Source organism: Gossypium raimondii, chromosome 1 (assembly GCF_025698545.1).
Source record: "Gossypium raimondii isolate GPD5lz chromosome 1, ASM2569854v1, whole genome shotgun sequence".
Lineage (NCBI taxonomy): Eukaryota > Viridiplantae > Streptophyta > Magnoliopsida > Malvales > Malvaceae > Gossypium > Gossypium raimondii.
This window is the reverse complement of record NC_068565.1, coordinates 22,294,846-22,311,403: the sequence shown is the minus strand read 5'-3', so window position 1 is coordinate 22,311,403 and position 16,558 is coordinate 22,294,846. Positions and strand designations below refer to the sequence as shown.

The window sequence follows — 16,558 nt, the reverse complement described above, 5'->3', positions numbered from 1 at the left end:
AAAGTATGTTTCAAAGGTTTGAATAGTGATAGAGATTCTGATATGGCTGTGGATTTAGAACCGGAGTAGTCTACACTTTCATGGAAAGACAGACTTTTGGGGTGTGTGGAAGGTGGCTATTTGAATGAAGATAAAGATGAGATCGAATTTACAGATGGAGATATTATAAGATCCCTGGTCAATGAAATTCCCACGATTAGATTTTCTAACAGGGTCAATAAGTTATTGATAAAAAATATGGCTACTACGGTGGTTCTAAAACTTTTGGGGCGCTCCATTAGATATAACGCATTGCAAAACAAAGTTAGTACTCTATAACGACCTTCATCTCCATTCCAATTAATGGACATAGAAAATGGACATTTTCTAGCAAAATTTCAAAATAGAGAAGACTATGGAAAAGAGCTCTCTCAAGGTCTGTGGATCATCTACGTGCAGTACATTATGGTGCAAACTTGGACTATGGATTTTAATTTGATACAGACCTATTCGACTGTTGTTAAGGCATGGATCAGACTTCCAGGGCTTTCGGGATTTCTATATAAAAGAAGGATCCTTGAAGAGATTGGAGGGATGATTGGTAAAGTAGCTAAACTTGACTTCAACATAGATAGCAGGATGAGAGGGAATTTGTGCAGATGGCGATCTATGTTAATCTTGATAAACTGTTGGTCTTTCAAGTTATTATTAACGGTACAATCCAGCGAGTAGAGTTTGAATCCTTTTCGGTGGTGTGTTTTACATGTGGGCGTTATGGGCATATGAAAGAGGTTTGTCTGAGGCATGGTTTAGAGGTTTCCCCACCAGAGAAGAAGGATATGGCTAAGGAAACGGTGGTTTCAACCGTGACTAAAATACAACATGCAGAGGAGACGACTGCCTATAGTCCTTGGATGATTGTAGAGAGGAGACCACGGACCACGGCGTAATTTTAGAGATAATAAATTTTAAAGGGTTAAAAAATCAGTAATTGTAGTGGGGGTTCCAGATTCGGTGCCTTTAATTCTAGAGATTTAATTAAAGGGGATTTAGGGATTGAAAATAGACTGGTGTTGAGTGGCCAGGAAAAATTGAAAGGAAATTTTATGGTGGCTGATTCGAGGGTTTCAAATGGGAAGGCTAAAGATAAGGTAGGCCCATCTACAATTGGTCAGAAACAAAATTTGGTTGTAGGGCTTGTTGCGCATGTCGAGCTTGAGACCAATGAAGAAAATTTAGGCAGCGCTAGCCCAAGCCTTGAGAGGGGAAAGTTGCTGGATAATGTGTCTAGTAAGTGGCCCAGCAGCAACTATAAATTGAATTTGGTTAGTAGCAGCCTGGCTAAATCAGACGCAGCCCAAGAAAGTCAACTGTAGGTTGTCACTTCTAATGAGCTACTCCATTCAAAATTTGGTACTGCTGCCAATTCATTCAGGGAGGCTATTTCAACAAGTGCCAGTCCTAATTCAATGACATTTTCTAACCCAATTTTTGCAGGACTAGTGGGTATGAAGGTTTCTTTGCAAAATGGAGTGCTTGACCCAGGGGGACACTCGGTAATTTCCTTTAAGGTAAATAAAGATTCATTGGATAAAAAGCCCTTAAATAAAAATAATTTGGTTGAGACAATGAAGGGTATCCATGTTGGTAAAGTTCATGGGACCAGAGGTAAAGTTTATTCAAATAAGAATGGTAAGGTACGTAACAGAACTCTTCAGGGTCGTGGGAAAAGGTTCAAGGCTTCTGGAAATTTATGAGTTCCACTTTCGGATACCATGAATTCTATGGTTGAACTTATTAATTCACAAATTTAATGGTGTTGGTGACTCAGGAGTTCTGATAGGGAATGGGAATGGGGCACAAAACCCATCTCCCTTTTTTTAGTAAGGTTTGGTTTTTTTCTCATGTTTCTTTTTTTACTATTATTTTGATATGAATTTGTCTATTTTTTTTTTGTGGACTTGTCAATGTTGCGTTGATATAAATTCCCGCTTATTTTTCATGAGTATAATTTGGAGTATAAACTGGATATCATTAACTTATTGGAGACTAGAGTTAGTAGTACAGAAGCTGATAACATAATTGCCAAATTGGGATCCATTTTTCTCACCAAATGGAAGCAATTGGATTTTTCATGGGGAATTTGGGTAGGTTGGAAGGACTCAGTTAGTGTTGAGGTTATTCATAGCCATCCACAAGTTCTTCTGGTTCGGGTCCTTGGTCAGTCTCTTTGCCAACCTATCCTCATTGTTTTTGTTTATGGCAGTCTTGACAGAAAAAGAAAAGGAAATTGCTCTAGGAAGGGTTAAATGCTACTATGCCTCTAGGGGTGCTCATTGGCTCGCTATTGGGGACTTCAATGCAATCTTGTTTGGCTGTGAAAAGAGAGGGGGACGGGTTAAAGGGAAAAATTGCTCTCTATTTGGTAGTTTTATGGACTCTACCACTTTACATGATTTGGGCTTTAGAGGCCTGTCCTTCACTTGGTGTAGAGGGGGGACTTTTGAGAGGTTAGATAGAACTATTAGGAATGATGCTTGGCTGAATATATTCCCTAATAGTTTGGTTACTCATCTTTCAAGGCTTAAGTTTGACCATAGACCACTTTTCTTATCTTTGAGATCGAATCTTTGAACTCCCAAGGAGAAACCTTTTAGACTTTTAGTTGGTTGGTTGGAGCACCTGAGGTTTCCAAACTTTGTTAAAGATCAGTGGGATTTTAATGAAAATTTAGCAAATTCTCTCTCCTATCTTTCGAGTGATCTCAAGAAGTGGAATACATCTGTTTATAGACATTTTGAAACTCTTAAAAGGTATCTGGTGAATAAGCTGTCTAGCATTCAAAGGAAGATGGAGTTAACTAATTCTAGTATGCTCATCCAGTCTAAGATGGAGACTTGTGAAGAATTGGAAAGTGTTCTTCATCATGAGGAGATCCTTTGGAAAAAGAAGTCTAAATGTGAGTGGCTGAATTTGGGGGACTGGAACACCAAGTTTTTCTATTGTAGGACTTTACAAAGAAGAAAATAGAATCGTATTACTACTTTGAAAGGAGAAAATGATGAATGGATTTATGATACTAAAGCCCTTCAACTAGAAGCCATCAAGTTTTTCCAAAAGTTATATGGCGAGTAACCTGAACCATGAGAAATCTGCCTCCAAGTTCCTTTCCTAACCTTGAAGATTGTGATATTCACTTCTGGGAAAGGAGGTGACAAATGATGAAATAAAAGCAGCACTTTTTGATATGGCTCCTTTGAAGGCTCTGGGGAGTGATGGTTTTCAGGCAATGTTCTTCCAGAATCAATGGGACTTAACTGGACTAGGAATTTTAGAGTGGGTTAAATTGATCTTTGCTAGTAAAGGTATTGAGTCGAAATTAAAGAATACTCTATTAGTCCTCATACCTAAAGTTCCTGGTCCTAAGAATTTCTCTCAATTCCACCCTATTAGCCTCTATTCAGTGATGTACAAATTGGTGATGAAGATTATTGTTAATCGGTTTAAAATGGTGTTTCTTAATAATGCTGGTCAGGAACAAGCAAGTTTTATTCCAGAACGTAATATTACTGATAATATCCTTATTGTTCAAGAGGTCATTCGTTCGTTGAGAAGCAAGCATAAGAATAGAAATTGGATTGCTGTCAAAATTGATATTGAAAAAGCTTATGACAGAGTTCATTAGGAGTTTATTGAGGTTTCTCTTCGAGCTACAGGTATTTCTAAAATTCTTATTAATGTTATAATGTTTGCTATCATGAATTCTACTATTTAGGTACTTTGGAATGGGAGCCCAACATTGAAGTTTAGACCAGTGAGGGGCATTCATCATGGATCGCCGTATTTGTTTTTATTGTGCATGGAATAGCTTGGACATATCATTTGTCATACCAGTGATGGTGATCATTGTAGGCCTATCATTTATCAAGATTTGGCCCGTTTCTATCACACATTTTCTTTGCAAATGATCTTATCATTTTTGGACATGCAGATCTTCAACAAAGTATGGTCCTTAGAAGTCTCTTAGAAAGATTCTGTGAGTATTCTGGTCACTGGATTAATGCTAAGAAAACTTATATTTATTTCTCTAAAAGAGTAGATGATGCCACTGGTTTGCACTTGAGCAGTGTTCTTGGCTTTCATAGGGTGCATAATCTTAGTATGTATCTAAGAGTGCCCCTCCTTCATGAAAAGATTTCAAATAGTACATTGCATTTTGTTGCAGATAAGATCCGTAATAAATTAAACAGATGGGATGCTAGGAAATTATCTATAGCTGGCAAAGCCACTTTAGGGCAGACAGTTCCACTGTCTATTCCTAATTACTTCATGCAGTTCATGATGATTCCAAAAGGACTATGTGATGAGATCCAGTGGATCATCAGATAATTTATTTGGGGCCCTTTTGATGGCAGGCAAAAGATATCGTTAGTCAGTTGGGATTCTGTTTGTCAACCCCGTTCTTGTGGAGGACTTGGTTTTAGACACTTGAGAGACTAGAATATTTTGTTTATGATGAAGTTGGGTATAATTTAGTCTCCAAAATGGATGCTCCTTGGGTTCGTGTTCTTAGATCTAAGAATGGTATGAAATAGGTTTTACCAGATAATATATTAAGGGGAAGATGCTATTTTATTTGGAGAGCCATTTCCAAGACTTGTCCCTTACTTCATGAGAACCTGTTGTGATCAGTCGGTAATGGGGACACTATCAGATGTTGGAAGGACCTGTGGATCCCGGATATGGGCCCTTTGATCCATAGAATGCCAACCCAAGCTAATATCAATTTGGACTGTTTGCGTAATGAGATGATTAATGAGGAAGGTTATTGGAATTTAGACCTATTTCATTTTTGGCTCTCGAAGGAAATTATTAGACGTATTGTGGGTATCCCTCCACCACATTCGTTTGCAAGTCTTAACAGGATCATTCGGGCTCGAACTTCAACAGGAATATTTTCTCTCAAATGTGTTTATTGGCAAATACGAGGAAGGTCGTGGAGACCGATGGACAGACAGTGGAATATATCGTGGAAATTTAAAGGACCCTATAGAGTCAGATTCTTTATATGGCTTGTTTTAAATCAACATCTATTTACTAACGTGGAACATGTTAAGCGGGGCATAGAGTCTAATAGCTCTTGTGGTATATGTGGACACCACTATGAAGATATTTTGCATGTTATCAGAGACTGTCTTGCAGCTAAAAAAATTTGGCGACAGGTTCTTCCGGATTAAGCTAGTGGGTGTTTCTTTGTAGGTGACATTATTCAATGGGTTAAGTCTAATTTGCATAGTTCTGCCAATTCCGTCATTGGTAAGGTGGCTTGGTCGAGCTTATTTGGGTTACTAGCATGGAGAATATGGAAAAAATCAAAATCTTTTTTTATTTTTTAGGGGGTTTCTTGGACTGCAAGTGAGATAGTTAGAGTTTCATACACTTAGGCAAAACAATTCGTTTCTTTTTTGCAGGAAGGAATTGCCTAAGCAACAGTCACTAGGGCCAGCAGACCAGATGCCAGAGAATTCAATTAGCCTTTGTACTGATGGTGCGGTTCAAGTAGAATTTGGAAAGTCTGCAGCAGGAGGAGTCTTGAGAAATGGAAACATGGAATGGATTATGGGGTATTCTTGAAACTAGGAGTATGTTTTGTCTTAGATGCTAAACTATGGGGTATTCTTGATGGTTTGAAACTTATCCAAGATAGAAAATATGTCGGAGTTATGATTCAAACGGATAGTTTGGAGACAGTCAAGGCCATTCAGGAATCTTCTCTGACGAATTCAAGCTCTGCCCTTATTAGGCGTATTCATTATATATTGGTGAATATAGGATTATGGGAGTTGCAACATATTCCTAGGGACTATAATAAAATTGTTGATTGCATAGCTAAAATGACCTTTGATATGAACCATAGTCTGAAGGTGTTTATAGAGATTCCAAGGGAGGTGCTAGCTATCTTTATTGTTGTTCAAGCAAGAGATAATTTTGCTCAAAATTTTCTTGTGTAATTAGTTTAATTGCCAACTTGTTTTTCTTTTTACCAAAAAAATATAGTATTTATTGAACCAAAACTTTTCCAACAAATTGTAACTTTTTTAAGGATTTAGTAATGTTAAGTATGACTCCTATTTTCAGTCAAATTTGAGAAATAATCTTTTAGTTAAACTCTGTTTATTTGTTTCAGTCAAACACTGATTAGTTTAGATTATTTTATTATTATTTGACATATAAATTTAGCCTATAAATAGGCTCTTTTACAACCTTAGTAAAAAACACCCATTAGAGATTAGAACTCATAACACATTTAGAGAATTTTGTGTTTACATTTTGAGAGTTCTTTGTTTTCGGGTTTTCGGGGTTTAGTTTTATCTCCATCTTTTGTACTCTTCATTCTTTTGCCATTATAATAAAATTATATTTGCCTGTGGTTTTTTTTATCCTCTTTAGAGGAGTTTTTCCACGTTAAATTTGTGTGTTCAATTTCTCAATTTATTCCGCTATTTTTACTTGTTGCTTAATCGGGACGATCCCTAACAAGTAAAAAATGGAATCTCTAAAGCCAATTTTGGATTGGTAATAGTCTGAAAGACTTGTCTTTAAAAACCCCATTTATTATTTTTATTTTAATATAATCAAAAATATTTTTAAATAAATACATTTTGATATTTAAGTAACTAAACTAAAATTTGAAATATAGTCTACCCGAATATAAAATTATACGAATATGAATGATAAAAGTGATAAATAAACGAAGTGTTTGATTTTCTTCATTGATCAAATTAAATAAACATGAATTCATAAACATCTTCGTTTAATAAATTGATTATTATATAATTATTGTTTTTATTTTATTCTATTTATTAGCAATATAGTTATTAATATCTATGTTTAATTATCTTATATTTAAAAAGAAAATGTTTATTTATGGTTTGTTATGAGTTTTAATTGTTTCTAAACTGTTTAATAGTTAAACATGTTCATTTAATGTTCACAAATATATTTGTTTAATTTAATGAATAAATATGAATATGTATTTAAAATAAATGAACATGAATACAAAATTTGAAATTCTTAACAAACATGGACATATTTAAAATAAACAATAAATATTAACAAGGCCCATTCATTCAAACTCAATTCATTAATGTATCATTGTTAAATATTTTTACTATGGGATAAATATTAATTTTATACATTAACTTTCGTCTAATGTATAATTTGATACATGAATTTTTTTGTGCAATTATACGCATGGAACTTTGATTTTGATTTAAGTCTACACATTTAAATAAAAAATACATACATTTATTTTTATATTGGATTAATATAATTTTTTGTGTATGCAATATATCAACGTAAAATAATGTTAATTCGGTAATGTTTTTGTGATTTGATAAAGTTGAATCAAATCAAAATTTTATATATAAAATTACACAAAATCAAAGTTTATGTACAATTTTGATATTTATCTCTTTTATTATTTATAAAATTGATCTAATCTATAAGTAAAATGTTTAATTTCTTCAAAACATTTTCATTAAAGGGATATATTAATAAATTTTATTCAATTAACGAGTAAGGAGTTTAATTCAATTAAAGATTTTTTTTGATAAAAATAAATATCGAATTGATTTTAACTTTTAAAAATAAATATTTTTGTTCGTTTTACGTTTTATTAATTTTATTTTAAAAATAAATTATATTTGTTAATTTGTCATCCAAAAATAATATATGGTACAAATCAATTATAATCCCTAATCATGTGGAGATTATCTCCCATTATCAGTAGAGATTTATTTTAAGACAATGCACTAAAATTAAAAAAAAAAAAAAGCCAAATTTTGAATGAGTCAACCAAAATGAGGAGAACAAAAGATAAGAGTTTTAAAGTGTTACTATAAAAATAAAATAAAAGTTGAAAACAACAACATGAAACAATAGATGGGAAGCAAAATTGTGTATACAACAATTTTAGGCACATTCACAAATAAGGAAACTCAATTTTTCTTGTGATGATCCTCAAACTTTGAAGAGCTAAACTAAAGCTAAACTCTAAAAAGTTTGGAAAAAAAAAATGAAACACTAAATGAAATGCCCTAAGAAAAATACATTATCTTTGTCAAAAATATCTATTCTTTACCTTTTTTACCAAGTTTAGGATTGCCTTCCTGCATCATGGCTACAAATTCGTTGTAATCAATCCGACCATCCTGGAAAAAAAAACCCGAACATAAAATGAGTCAAACATGGAAACCTGTTCACTAGGAATGCGATTACTTTTGCAGTTTGAATCGTTCGAAAACACACAAGTTGACATATGCATGTGGGAGAAGTATTAGAGAGATGTTTACGTTGTCTTGATCGACTTCTCGCATTATTTCGTCGAGGTGGATGTCTTGAATACCAAACTCTTGACAAGCTTTTTGAAGCTCATCCAGAGTGATGTAGCCGCTGCTGTCTCTGTCGAAATACGAGAAGGCTGCCAACAGATTGTCTTCCCTCTCAATCTTGTTTAGATGCAATGTTGCAGTTACGAACTCTTCGTAATCAATTGTACCACTGTTATTAATATCTGCCTGTGATTCCCAAAAAACAAAATCATTTCAAATTGGTAAGATAATGGTCTCAATTTACTTCAAGCTGTTAGCATCTATGTTTGGACTCGAGTGTGACATGGATTCTTTATGAAAAAAGTCAGAGTAACCTACGGCCTGCATTAGAGCACGAAATTCGGATTCAGCAAGATTAGCACCAAATCTTTTCAATCCTTCTTTAAGTTCATCATAGGTGATTTGGCCACTATTATCAGCGTCTATCATCTTGAACATTTCTTTCAACCCGGCAATTTCTTCTTCAGAAAGCCTTTGGGCGATGACCTAAAAAACACAATAAAATAATGGAGATTCGAACCAAATAAGTATCATTTAGAAGTGGGATTTCTGCACTGAAAAGAGTTTCCATTTCAGTATCTTTTCTGGAGGCCGTTGTCAATGAGAGAAACTTACTCTCAAGGCCATTTTCTTGAGCTTATCCATTGCAGAAAATTGTTTCATGCGGCTTAAGACAACGGAATCAAGTGGCTTGTCTGGTGCTACCCCATCAACCTGAACCCAAGGGTGGCCTGCAAGTTACCAAAAACCTCAAAATCCCATAGTGAAAACATAAAAAGATCATCAAGCTTAATCCATTAGTCTCGAGAATTCGGATGGTTTTGATTAGTGACATGAAATTATGGCCTGCTAATAGCCACACATGACAAGATCAGAAAGGAAGACAAACTGAGATTTTAAGTTTAAACAATCCTTACGTAGTACTTCGTGAGCCTTTATCCGCCTCTTCGTATCTCTGTCGAGCATTTTCGTCACTAAATCTTTAGCACTTTCAGAGATATTAGGCCAGGGATCAGATGAGAAGTCAAGCTCTCCATTCAAAACCTCATTAAATATTTCTTGTTCAGTTTCTATATCCAAAACAAAAAACCCCGAAATAGAACAAATATTCAAAATAAAATTGCTCAAAAAAAGTGAAGAGTTCAAATGGTAATAAGAATATTACATCTGATGAATACTTACCACCCCAAAATGGAGGCACCCCACTTAAGAGAATGTAAGTGATCACCCCAGCACTCCACACATCCGCTTCTGGACCATAATGCTTTCGTAAAACCTCAGGTGCGACATAATACGGGCTTCCAACAACATCGTTTAAGATATCCCCTAAAAAGTTTAAGACCTTTAAGAAACACAACATAGTGGGGAAGTCTAAAGACTAAACTCTTAATTCCTATAAATGAAACAGACCATCTAGTGGGCTAAAATTTCATACTAAAATAAAAGAGAGTGGTTTTGAAAATACCAGGCTTGAAGAATATGGATAATCCGAAATCAATGGCTTTAAGAGGTGAATCCTCCTCATTATTCACAAAGAGAAAATTTTCAGGCTTAAGATCCCTATGCATTACTCCCATGGAATGGCAAGCTTCTACAACAGCAACAATAATCCTTGCTATCTCAGCCGCCTTTCTTTCACTATAATGCCCTCTCTTTACTATCCGGTCGAAAAGTTCACCCCCTGCACACAACTCCATCACAACATGAACAGCCATGTTATCCTCATAAGACCCTTTGATGGATATAACATTAGGGTGCCCTGCCAAGTGATGCATTATCTGAATTTCTCTCTTCACATCATCCACATCCTCAGTCGTCGTGAGCTTCCTTTTCGCGATCGACTTGCAAGCGTACTCTTTCCCGGTACCTTTCTCGATGCAAAGGAAAGTGGTCCCGAACTGTCCTTGACCTAACTTCCTCCCCAAGTTATAGTATTCCTTCAAATGACCTGTCTTGGTTTGCAAGACAGAGCCAACCTGCAACCCTGCACATGATTGCCTCTTCACATTATGAGCTTTTCGGGTTTTATTCCCGGTTTTGGACCCTTCCTTGTTAAATCCTGCAAGTTGGGAGGGCTTGGAGTTAAGTCTTTGAGGGTGAGATTTTGATTGTTGCCTTTGGGTCATTTCAGCGGCTTTTTCAGTGGATTTTGATTCTTGTTCCTTCCCTGTTTTGTCTTCTTCCCTAACAATCTTCATTTCTTCCGGAGGTTGTTTCCGAACCGATCCGGATTCCTCCGGTTCTTTACTTTCAGACTGACCCGGATCTTTAGCTTCACCTTCATTACCATCTTGTTTGTTATCTTCATTTTCATCTTCCTCCGTTGCGGCTGATTTGGCACAGCTATTCCCCATTTGACCTCTTAATTTCTCACACTTTCTTCTTCCTTAACCATCCAATAATATCTAAATTCACCCATTAACTATAACCCCATTTCTTATCTCCCTAAAGGCTCTACTTTTTTTTGAAACAAAAATAACACCCAAAAGAATAATGGAGCTTTAGCCAATCTAAACCACCCTTATATCTTCACACCAATGATTCAATGATGAATGTAATAAATCAAAGACGAGAATTATCCCTCCCTATATCTTCACACAAACAAATCGAAAAACACCAATGATTCAATGATGAATGTAATGAATCAAAGACAAGAATTATCCCTCTAATCTAAATCAATTTCATTAAAAAAAAATGGGATCCTTTTGAGGGCTTCCTAATATACTAAAAAAACTCCCTACAATAGCCAATGATCATTAATAAAAAGAAGAAATGCCCAAAAACCCAATGTAAATAAGCAATCAGAATCGACAAATCCTGTGCCGGAACAAGTATTTGAAAATCATAAACAATGGAGAAATATGAATTTGACAAATAATTAAAAACCAAATGAAAAATAAGCAAGATGAATGGATTTGGGTGTTTTTAATAGTAGAAGGATTATATATGAAAAATAATGTACTTGTTCAATAATTTGCATAATCAAAGAAAAGGAAACTGTTGATTTTTCAGCTAATTTTTTTTATTTTCTTTCCCCATTCAAAAGAGAAAGAAAATGGAAGGAAAGAGGAAGAAAAGACAGGTTTTTCTGTTAGAATTGTTTCAAACTTTTACGGGTTTAAATGGGTTTGATAAGGTATAACTCACGACCAGCCTGGTTTCAGTGGTTATAGCTTGATCATTGACCAACATTGTATTGACGGCTCAGATTAATATGATATTAATGTCTTAGTTGATTTTTTTGTCTATAACAGGTAGGGAATAGGGTTGCGTTGTCCACGCATTGAATTATGTCTGGAATATTGTCATTTTATTTGATACCTAAATTGATTTCTGTTAAAAAAAATTCAACTACTTTAATTAACAACAATTAATAATAATTTTAAAAATTATATAATAATATGTAATTATAAGGCAATCAGTATATATATATGTGGTCCAAGTGAGAAATTGTTGGAAAATATGGACATAGCATATATAATATAATTAATTACATGTTATTATTTACTATCATAAAATGCTAGCCCAAATTAAAAGTGATCTGATTTGGTTAAGGTTTATTGAGATTTAGTTATTAAATAAAGTATAGGTCAAATATATATAGACACTCCAGTAACTAATTTCCAATTGATGATGGACTGATTAGAAATTAGGGTTAATGTGCAAAAGTTGGTTATGGTCTCCAAATTACACATGGCTAACTTTTTTATTATCACATTTTTAGAAAAGTGTCAGTCACCTTCTCAAATTTACTTGTGTGCTAATTTGGAAGATCAAAACCACAAGATCTGTAGATTTCAAGAAATCGATGAATTTAGGTATGCTTCCGCATCTAGTTTTGTTCTTAACTTATTCTTGATGACTTGAAATGATAAATCTTGGTTTATGATTTATTAAGTTTTGTATCAAGATTTTAACGATTCTAACAAGTGGTATCCGAGCTTCGTTATATCGAATAATAGAGAATAAATTATTATTTTAAATAAATTGATTTCTTCTTAAAATTTTATGGATTCAACATATGATCTTGATATTTCGAATAATATATGTTGATGATTGAGATTTATGTTTGAAAATTTGAATATTAATTAATTATGTATCCAAATTTTTAGGGTTTTCTTAAAATATATATATGAAAAGTTTCATGGGAAGAAACATCCCAGATTCCGCCAAATTCAAACAATATGGATAGGAAAGTGTTTATATGCTTAAGAATAAAGTGTTTTAATCATATATTTAGTTTGGAGTTATATGTAGATGCAAAAGCAAGTTGGTAATATCTTATTATATGCATATACATATCAACGAATTTAAGGAATAACACATTATTTTGTTTTGCATGAATTGAGATTGATTTTAATACGGTTATAAACTTTGGTCGAATTTGATTTTAACACATATGGTTTTAAAAAGAAAGTTAAATATTAAGGTTTTCGGTTTTTTATTGCACTATTAAGATATTGTTATTTTGGGTTATTTTGAAAACTATAGTGCAATTAGAAATTTTAGTTTTAACCTTTGACTATTGGGTAAATTTTAAATTTAAATATTGGTATAATTATATATATTTTTAAAATAACTTAATTGAAATAATAAGTTGCCAAAGTGACCTCTAATATTGAAATTATTTTGTTTTAAAATATAAAAGGTTATCTGCATGTAACTTAAGCTACGTTAATATTGATCGACTCAAAGGAAGGTTAATATTTAACAAATTACTTGTGCAACTGCGGTAATAAACATGTGACGATTATTCGGTTTACATGTGAGCAATAAATAGGCCCAAAGGAAGATTTATTGTTCAACATGTTCTTATTGTCAGTGTTTGATTATTACAACAAGATATCACTTACAAGTTAATATTTTGTCCAAAGATGAAATATTAATGGAGTGTTCGATATCTTGAGATGGGGTTTACCTTTATTCAAATTATCTTGGTTTAAATTTGAAATATTTTGAAACAAACAAATTCAAATTTTGGCTTTGGGATTTAATTAAGGATGTCTAATATTTTAAATAGATTAGTTGAAACAAAATGTCACCAAAGTGACATCTTTTACATAGATTAGTTTATTTAAAATACCAAAATGATTATATGTTTTATGATTCATGTGTTTATTAATTGATCCAAAAGTAAGTTAATATTTGACAGAATTTCAAGGACGTATGTGGTGATAAATGTGTGACAATTATAAGGTACTTTATGTGAGTAATAAGTTAGCCCAAAGATTGATTCATTGTTGACATAATTTGTTGTCAATGTTTGATTGTTACAACAAGAGTATCGCTTGATGTTAATATTAATGTCCAAAGACTTAATATTAATATAGTGTTTGGTATCTTGAGATTGGAGCCACTATTTTGAATTTATTGTTTACTTATGAAAATGAATATTTATGTGAGCTTGTTTTTATCTATTTTGTTCTATATTCAACTATTTCATCTTCTACTGCCACAATATTCGTTAACATCAATTTTATACTCGCTTAATGAGACCAATTTCAAGGAATGGAAAATGCACTTACTTATAGTGCTTGGTTGTATGGACATAGACCTTACACTAAGGGAAGAACAACCTGCACCTCTCACTACAGAAAATACTCCTTATGTTAAAAGGGATTTTGAGAGGTGGGATCATTCAAAATGCATGAGTCTAATGATCATGAAGCATAGCATTCTCGAAGCCTTTAGGGCCATAGAATCTGAAGAGATTTCTCAGGCCAAGGGCTTCCTTGACGAAATTGAAAAACGTTTTGATAAAAATGATAAGGTTGGGATGGCATCACTTCTAACTTCTTTGATGTTTATGAAGTATAAGAGTCAAGGAAACGTAAAGGAGTACATTATTGAGATGTTCCATGTTACTTCAAGACTTAAGGCACTTAAAATCAAGCTTTCTAAGGAATTGCTTGTTCTTATGGTTTTGGTATTACTTCCTATACAGTTTAACCAATTTAAAATTAGTTACAACTGTCAAAAGGAGAAATGAAATCTAAATGAGCCCATTTCTCATTGTTTGCAAGAGGAAGAAATGTTGAAACATGATAAGTCTGAAAGTGTCCATTTGGCCACTGCCTCTAAAGATAGCCACAATTAGGAATATTTTTGAGACGAGAATTGCAACATTTTTTCGAGGATTTTGAGTTTGGAAGGAGAAATAAGGTTAGAGATATTGCATTTGAGGAGGAATTGAATTTTAACTCAGTTCCTGCTATCACTTTTAACGATGTTCAGGTTCTCATACCTATCATTGATCAAGAAGTGAATCTAGAACCTCAACAAGACAATGTTGAACAACTCTCTATTCAAGATGAGGTAATTTTTCTAGAAGAACAAACTCAACAACCTCAAAAACGAATGACATTACTAAAGAAAGGATTATAATGGCTTTAGTGGAATATTTTGACATTAAACTACATCAGATGAATGTTAAGTTAATGGTTTCTCAATGGTAACATTAATCATACATTTATATGGTACAACTAGAAAACTTTGTGTTTGATGATGCAAAGTTAATGATTTGCAAATTAAAAAACTCCATCAATGGGCTTAAACAGACTTCTCGTCAATAGTATTACAAATTTTACCAAATGATAATTATCTTATTCGGTTTAGAGATGAACTTGGTCGATAATTGTATATACCACAAGTTCAGTGGGAGTAAAGTTCTATATTTGGTTTTATATGTTAATGACATATTGCTTGTTAATAATAAGTTAATTCTCGACCAATACCCTAAGAATGATGTTCAGATTAAGGAAATGCATAAGATTCCTTATGTCTCAAGAGTGGGGAGTCTAATGTATGCTCAAGTACGTATGCGTCCGGACATTGCGTACATTGTTAGGATGTTAGACAGATATTTAAGCAACCCTAGTATGAACCATTGGATAGCAGCCAAGAGGATTATGAGGTATCTTCAGAGAACAAAAATTACATGCTCACATATCGGAGGTCTGATAAGTTAGATATCATTAGGTATATAGACTCCGATTTTGATGGAATATTGATGCAAAATTTTGCCACTAGGGTGCAAATTGTGACAATAATTGGTAGTCCTTTATTCCAATAAAAAATAGGAGCACATTAAAGTCAAAGCACATAAACTTTAAGTTCATGGTTGTTAAAGTAAAAGTTTAGAGTGGTTAGGTGCCTATAAAGCATATTGGGAAAAACTCCATGATTAGGGACTAGCTTACTAAGGGACTACCACCCAAGGTTTTTCATGAGCACACTGCTCATATGGGTGTAATGTCAGTTAATAATATTTGGTTTTAGTGGGAGTTTGTACTTTTAATTGCTTTTATGTTATAGACACATTTCAGTTATTTTAGTTTACAAATATTAAGTTTATTTTCTACAGAAATAAAGTTTATTTGGTTTCTTCACACTCTGATTTTAGTAAAGTTTGATCTCACAAAGGTTAAGGGGGACCAGTTGGAAATAGACATGTTTGGATCATATTGCATGTAATTTCCATGCTACACATCCATACTTGATCTATGACATTTGGTTGTGTTAATATACGTGATCAATGATACATTTAGTTACGATATATGAAACGAAAGTCGCCTTGGTTCTATGTTAACATGATTAATGGATGAGATTGTTTGGAATACATTTTGGATATGGTAGTAAGGTTTCGTGCTTGTAAAGTTATATAATGACATGTAATTATAAGGTAATCAGTGTATATATGGGGTCCAAGTGGGAGATTGTTGGAAAATATGGACATCACATATATAATACAATTAATTACATGTTATTATTTACTATCATAAAAGGTTAGCCCAAATTAAAAGTGATCTGATTTGGTTAAGGTTTATTGGGCTTTAGTTATTAAATAAAGTATGAGTCAAATATGTGTAAATACTCTGGTAACTAATTTCTAATTGATGATGGACTGATTAGAAATTAGGGTTAATGCGCAAAAATTATATATTAGGGTTATGGTCCCCAAAGTATACATAGCTAAATTTTCTAATATCTCATCATTAGAAAAGAGTGAGTCACCTTCTTAAAATTACTTGTATGCTAATCTGGAATATCAAAACGCAAGATCTGTAGATTTCAAGAAATCGATGATTCAGGTACGCTTTCGCATCTAGTTTTGTTCTTGATTTATTATTGATGATTTGACATGACAGATCCTGGTTTATGATTTATTAAGTTTTGTATCAAGATTT

General features: G+C 33.3%; 1 protein-coding gene and 1 long non-coding RNA gene across 4 annotated transcripts; one reads left to right on the top strand and one right to left on the bottom strand.

Moving 5' to 3' along the window:
• The first annotated feature begins 263 nt into the window (after positions 1-263).
• Positions 264-6,122, top strand: LOC105785419 (uncharacterized). Of its 3 annotated transcripts, none has more exons than XR_008197087.1 (2): positions 264-1,550; positions 5,451-6,122. It is a non-coding gene; the product is annotated as an uncharacterized LOC105785419 (long non-coding RNA). The 3 variants fall into 3 exon arrangements; XR_008197084.1 differs by lacking the exon at positions 264-1,550 and adding an exon at positions 1,557-1,867; XR_008197088.1 differs by lacking the exon at positions 264-1,550 and adding an exon at positions 1,874-4,015.
• A 1,808-nt stretch (positions 6,123-7,930) lies between these two features.
• Positions 7,931-11,339, bottom strand: LOC105785418 (calcium-dependent protein kinase 26). The gene is made up of 7 exons (XM_012611498.2): positions 9,838-11,339; positions 9,555-9,698; positions 9,290-9,442; positions 8,988-9,103; positions 8,691-8,858; positions 8,334-8,558; positions 7,931-8,192 (listed from the first exon to the last, which is right to left on the bottom strand). The coding sequence occupies exons 1-7, from the start codon at positions 10,724-10,726 to the stop codon at positions 8,112-8,114; spliced, it is 1,776 nt and encodes a 591-aa protein (XP_012466952.1). The 5' UTR covers positions 10,727-11,339; the 3' UTR covers positions 7,931-8,111.
• Positions 11,340-16,558: the final 5,219 nt, after the last annotated feature.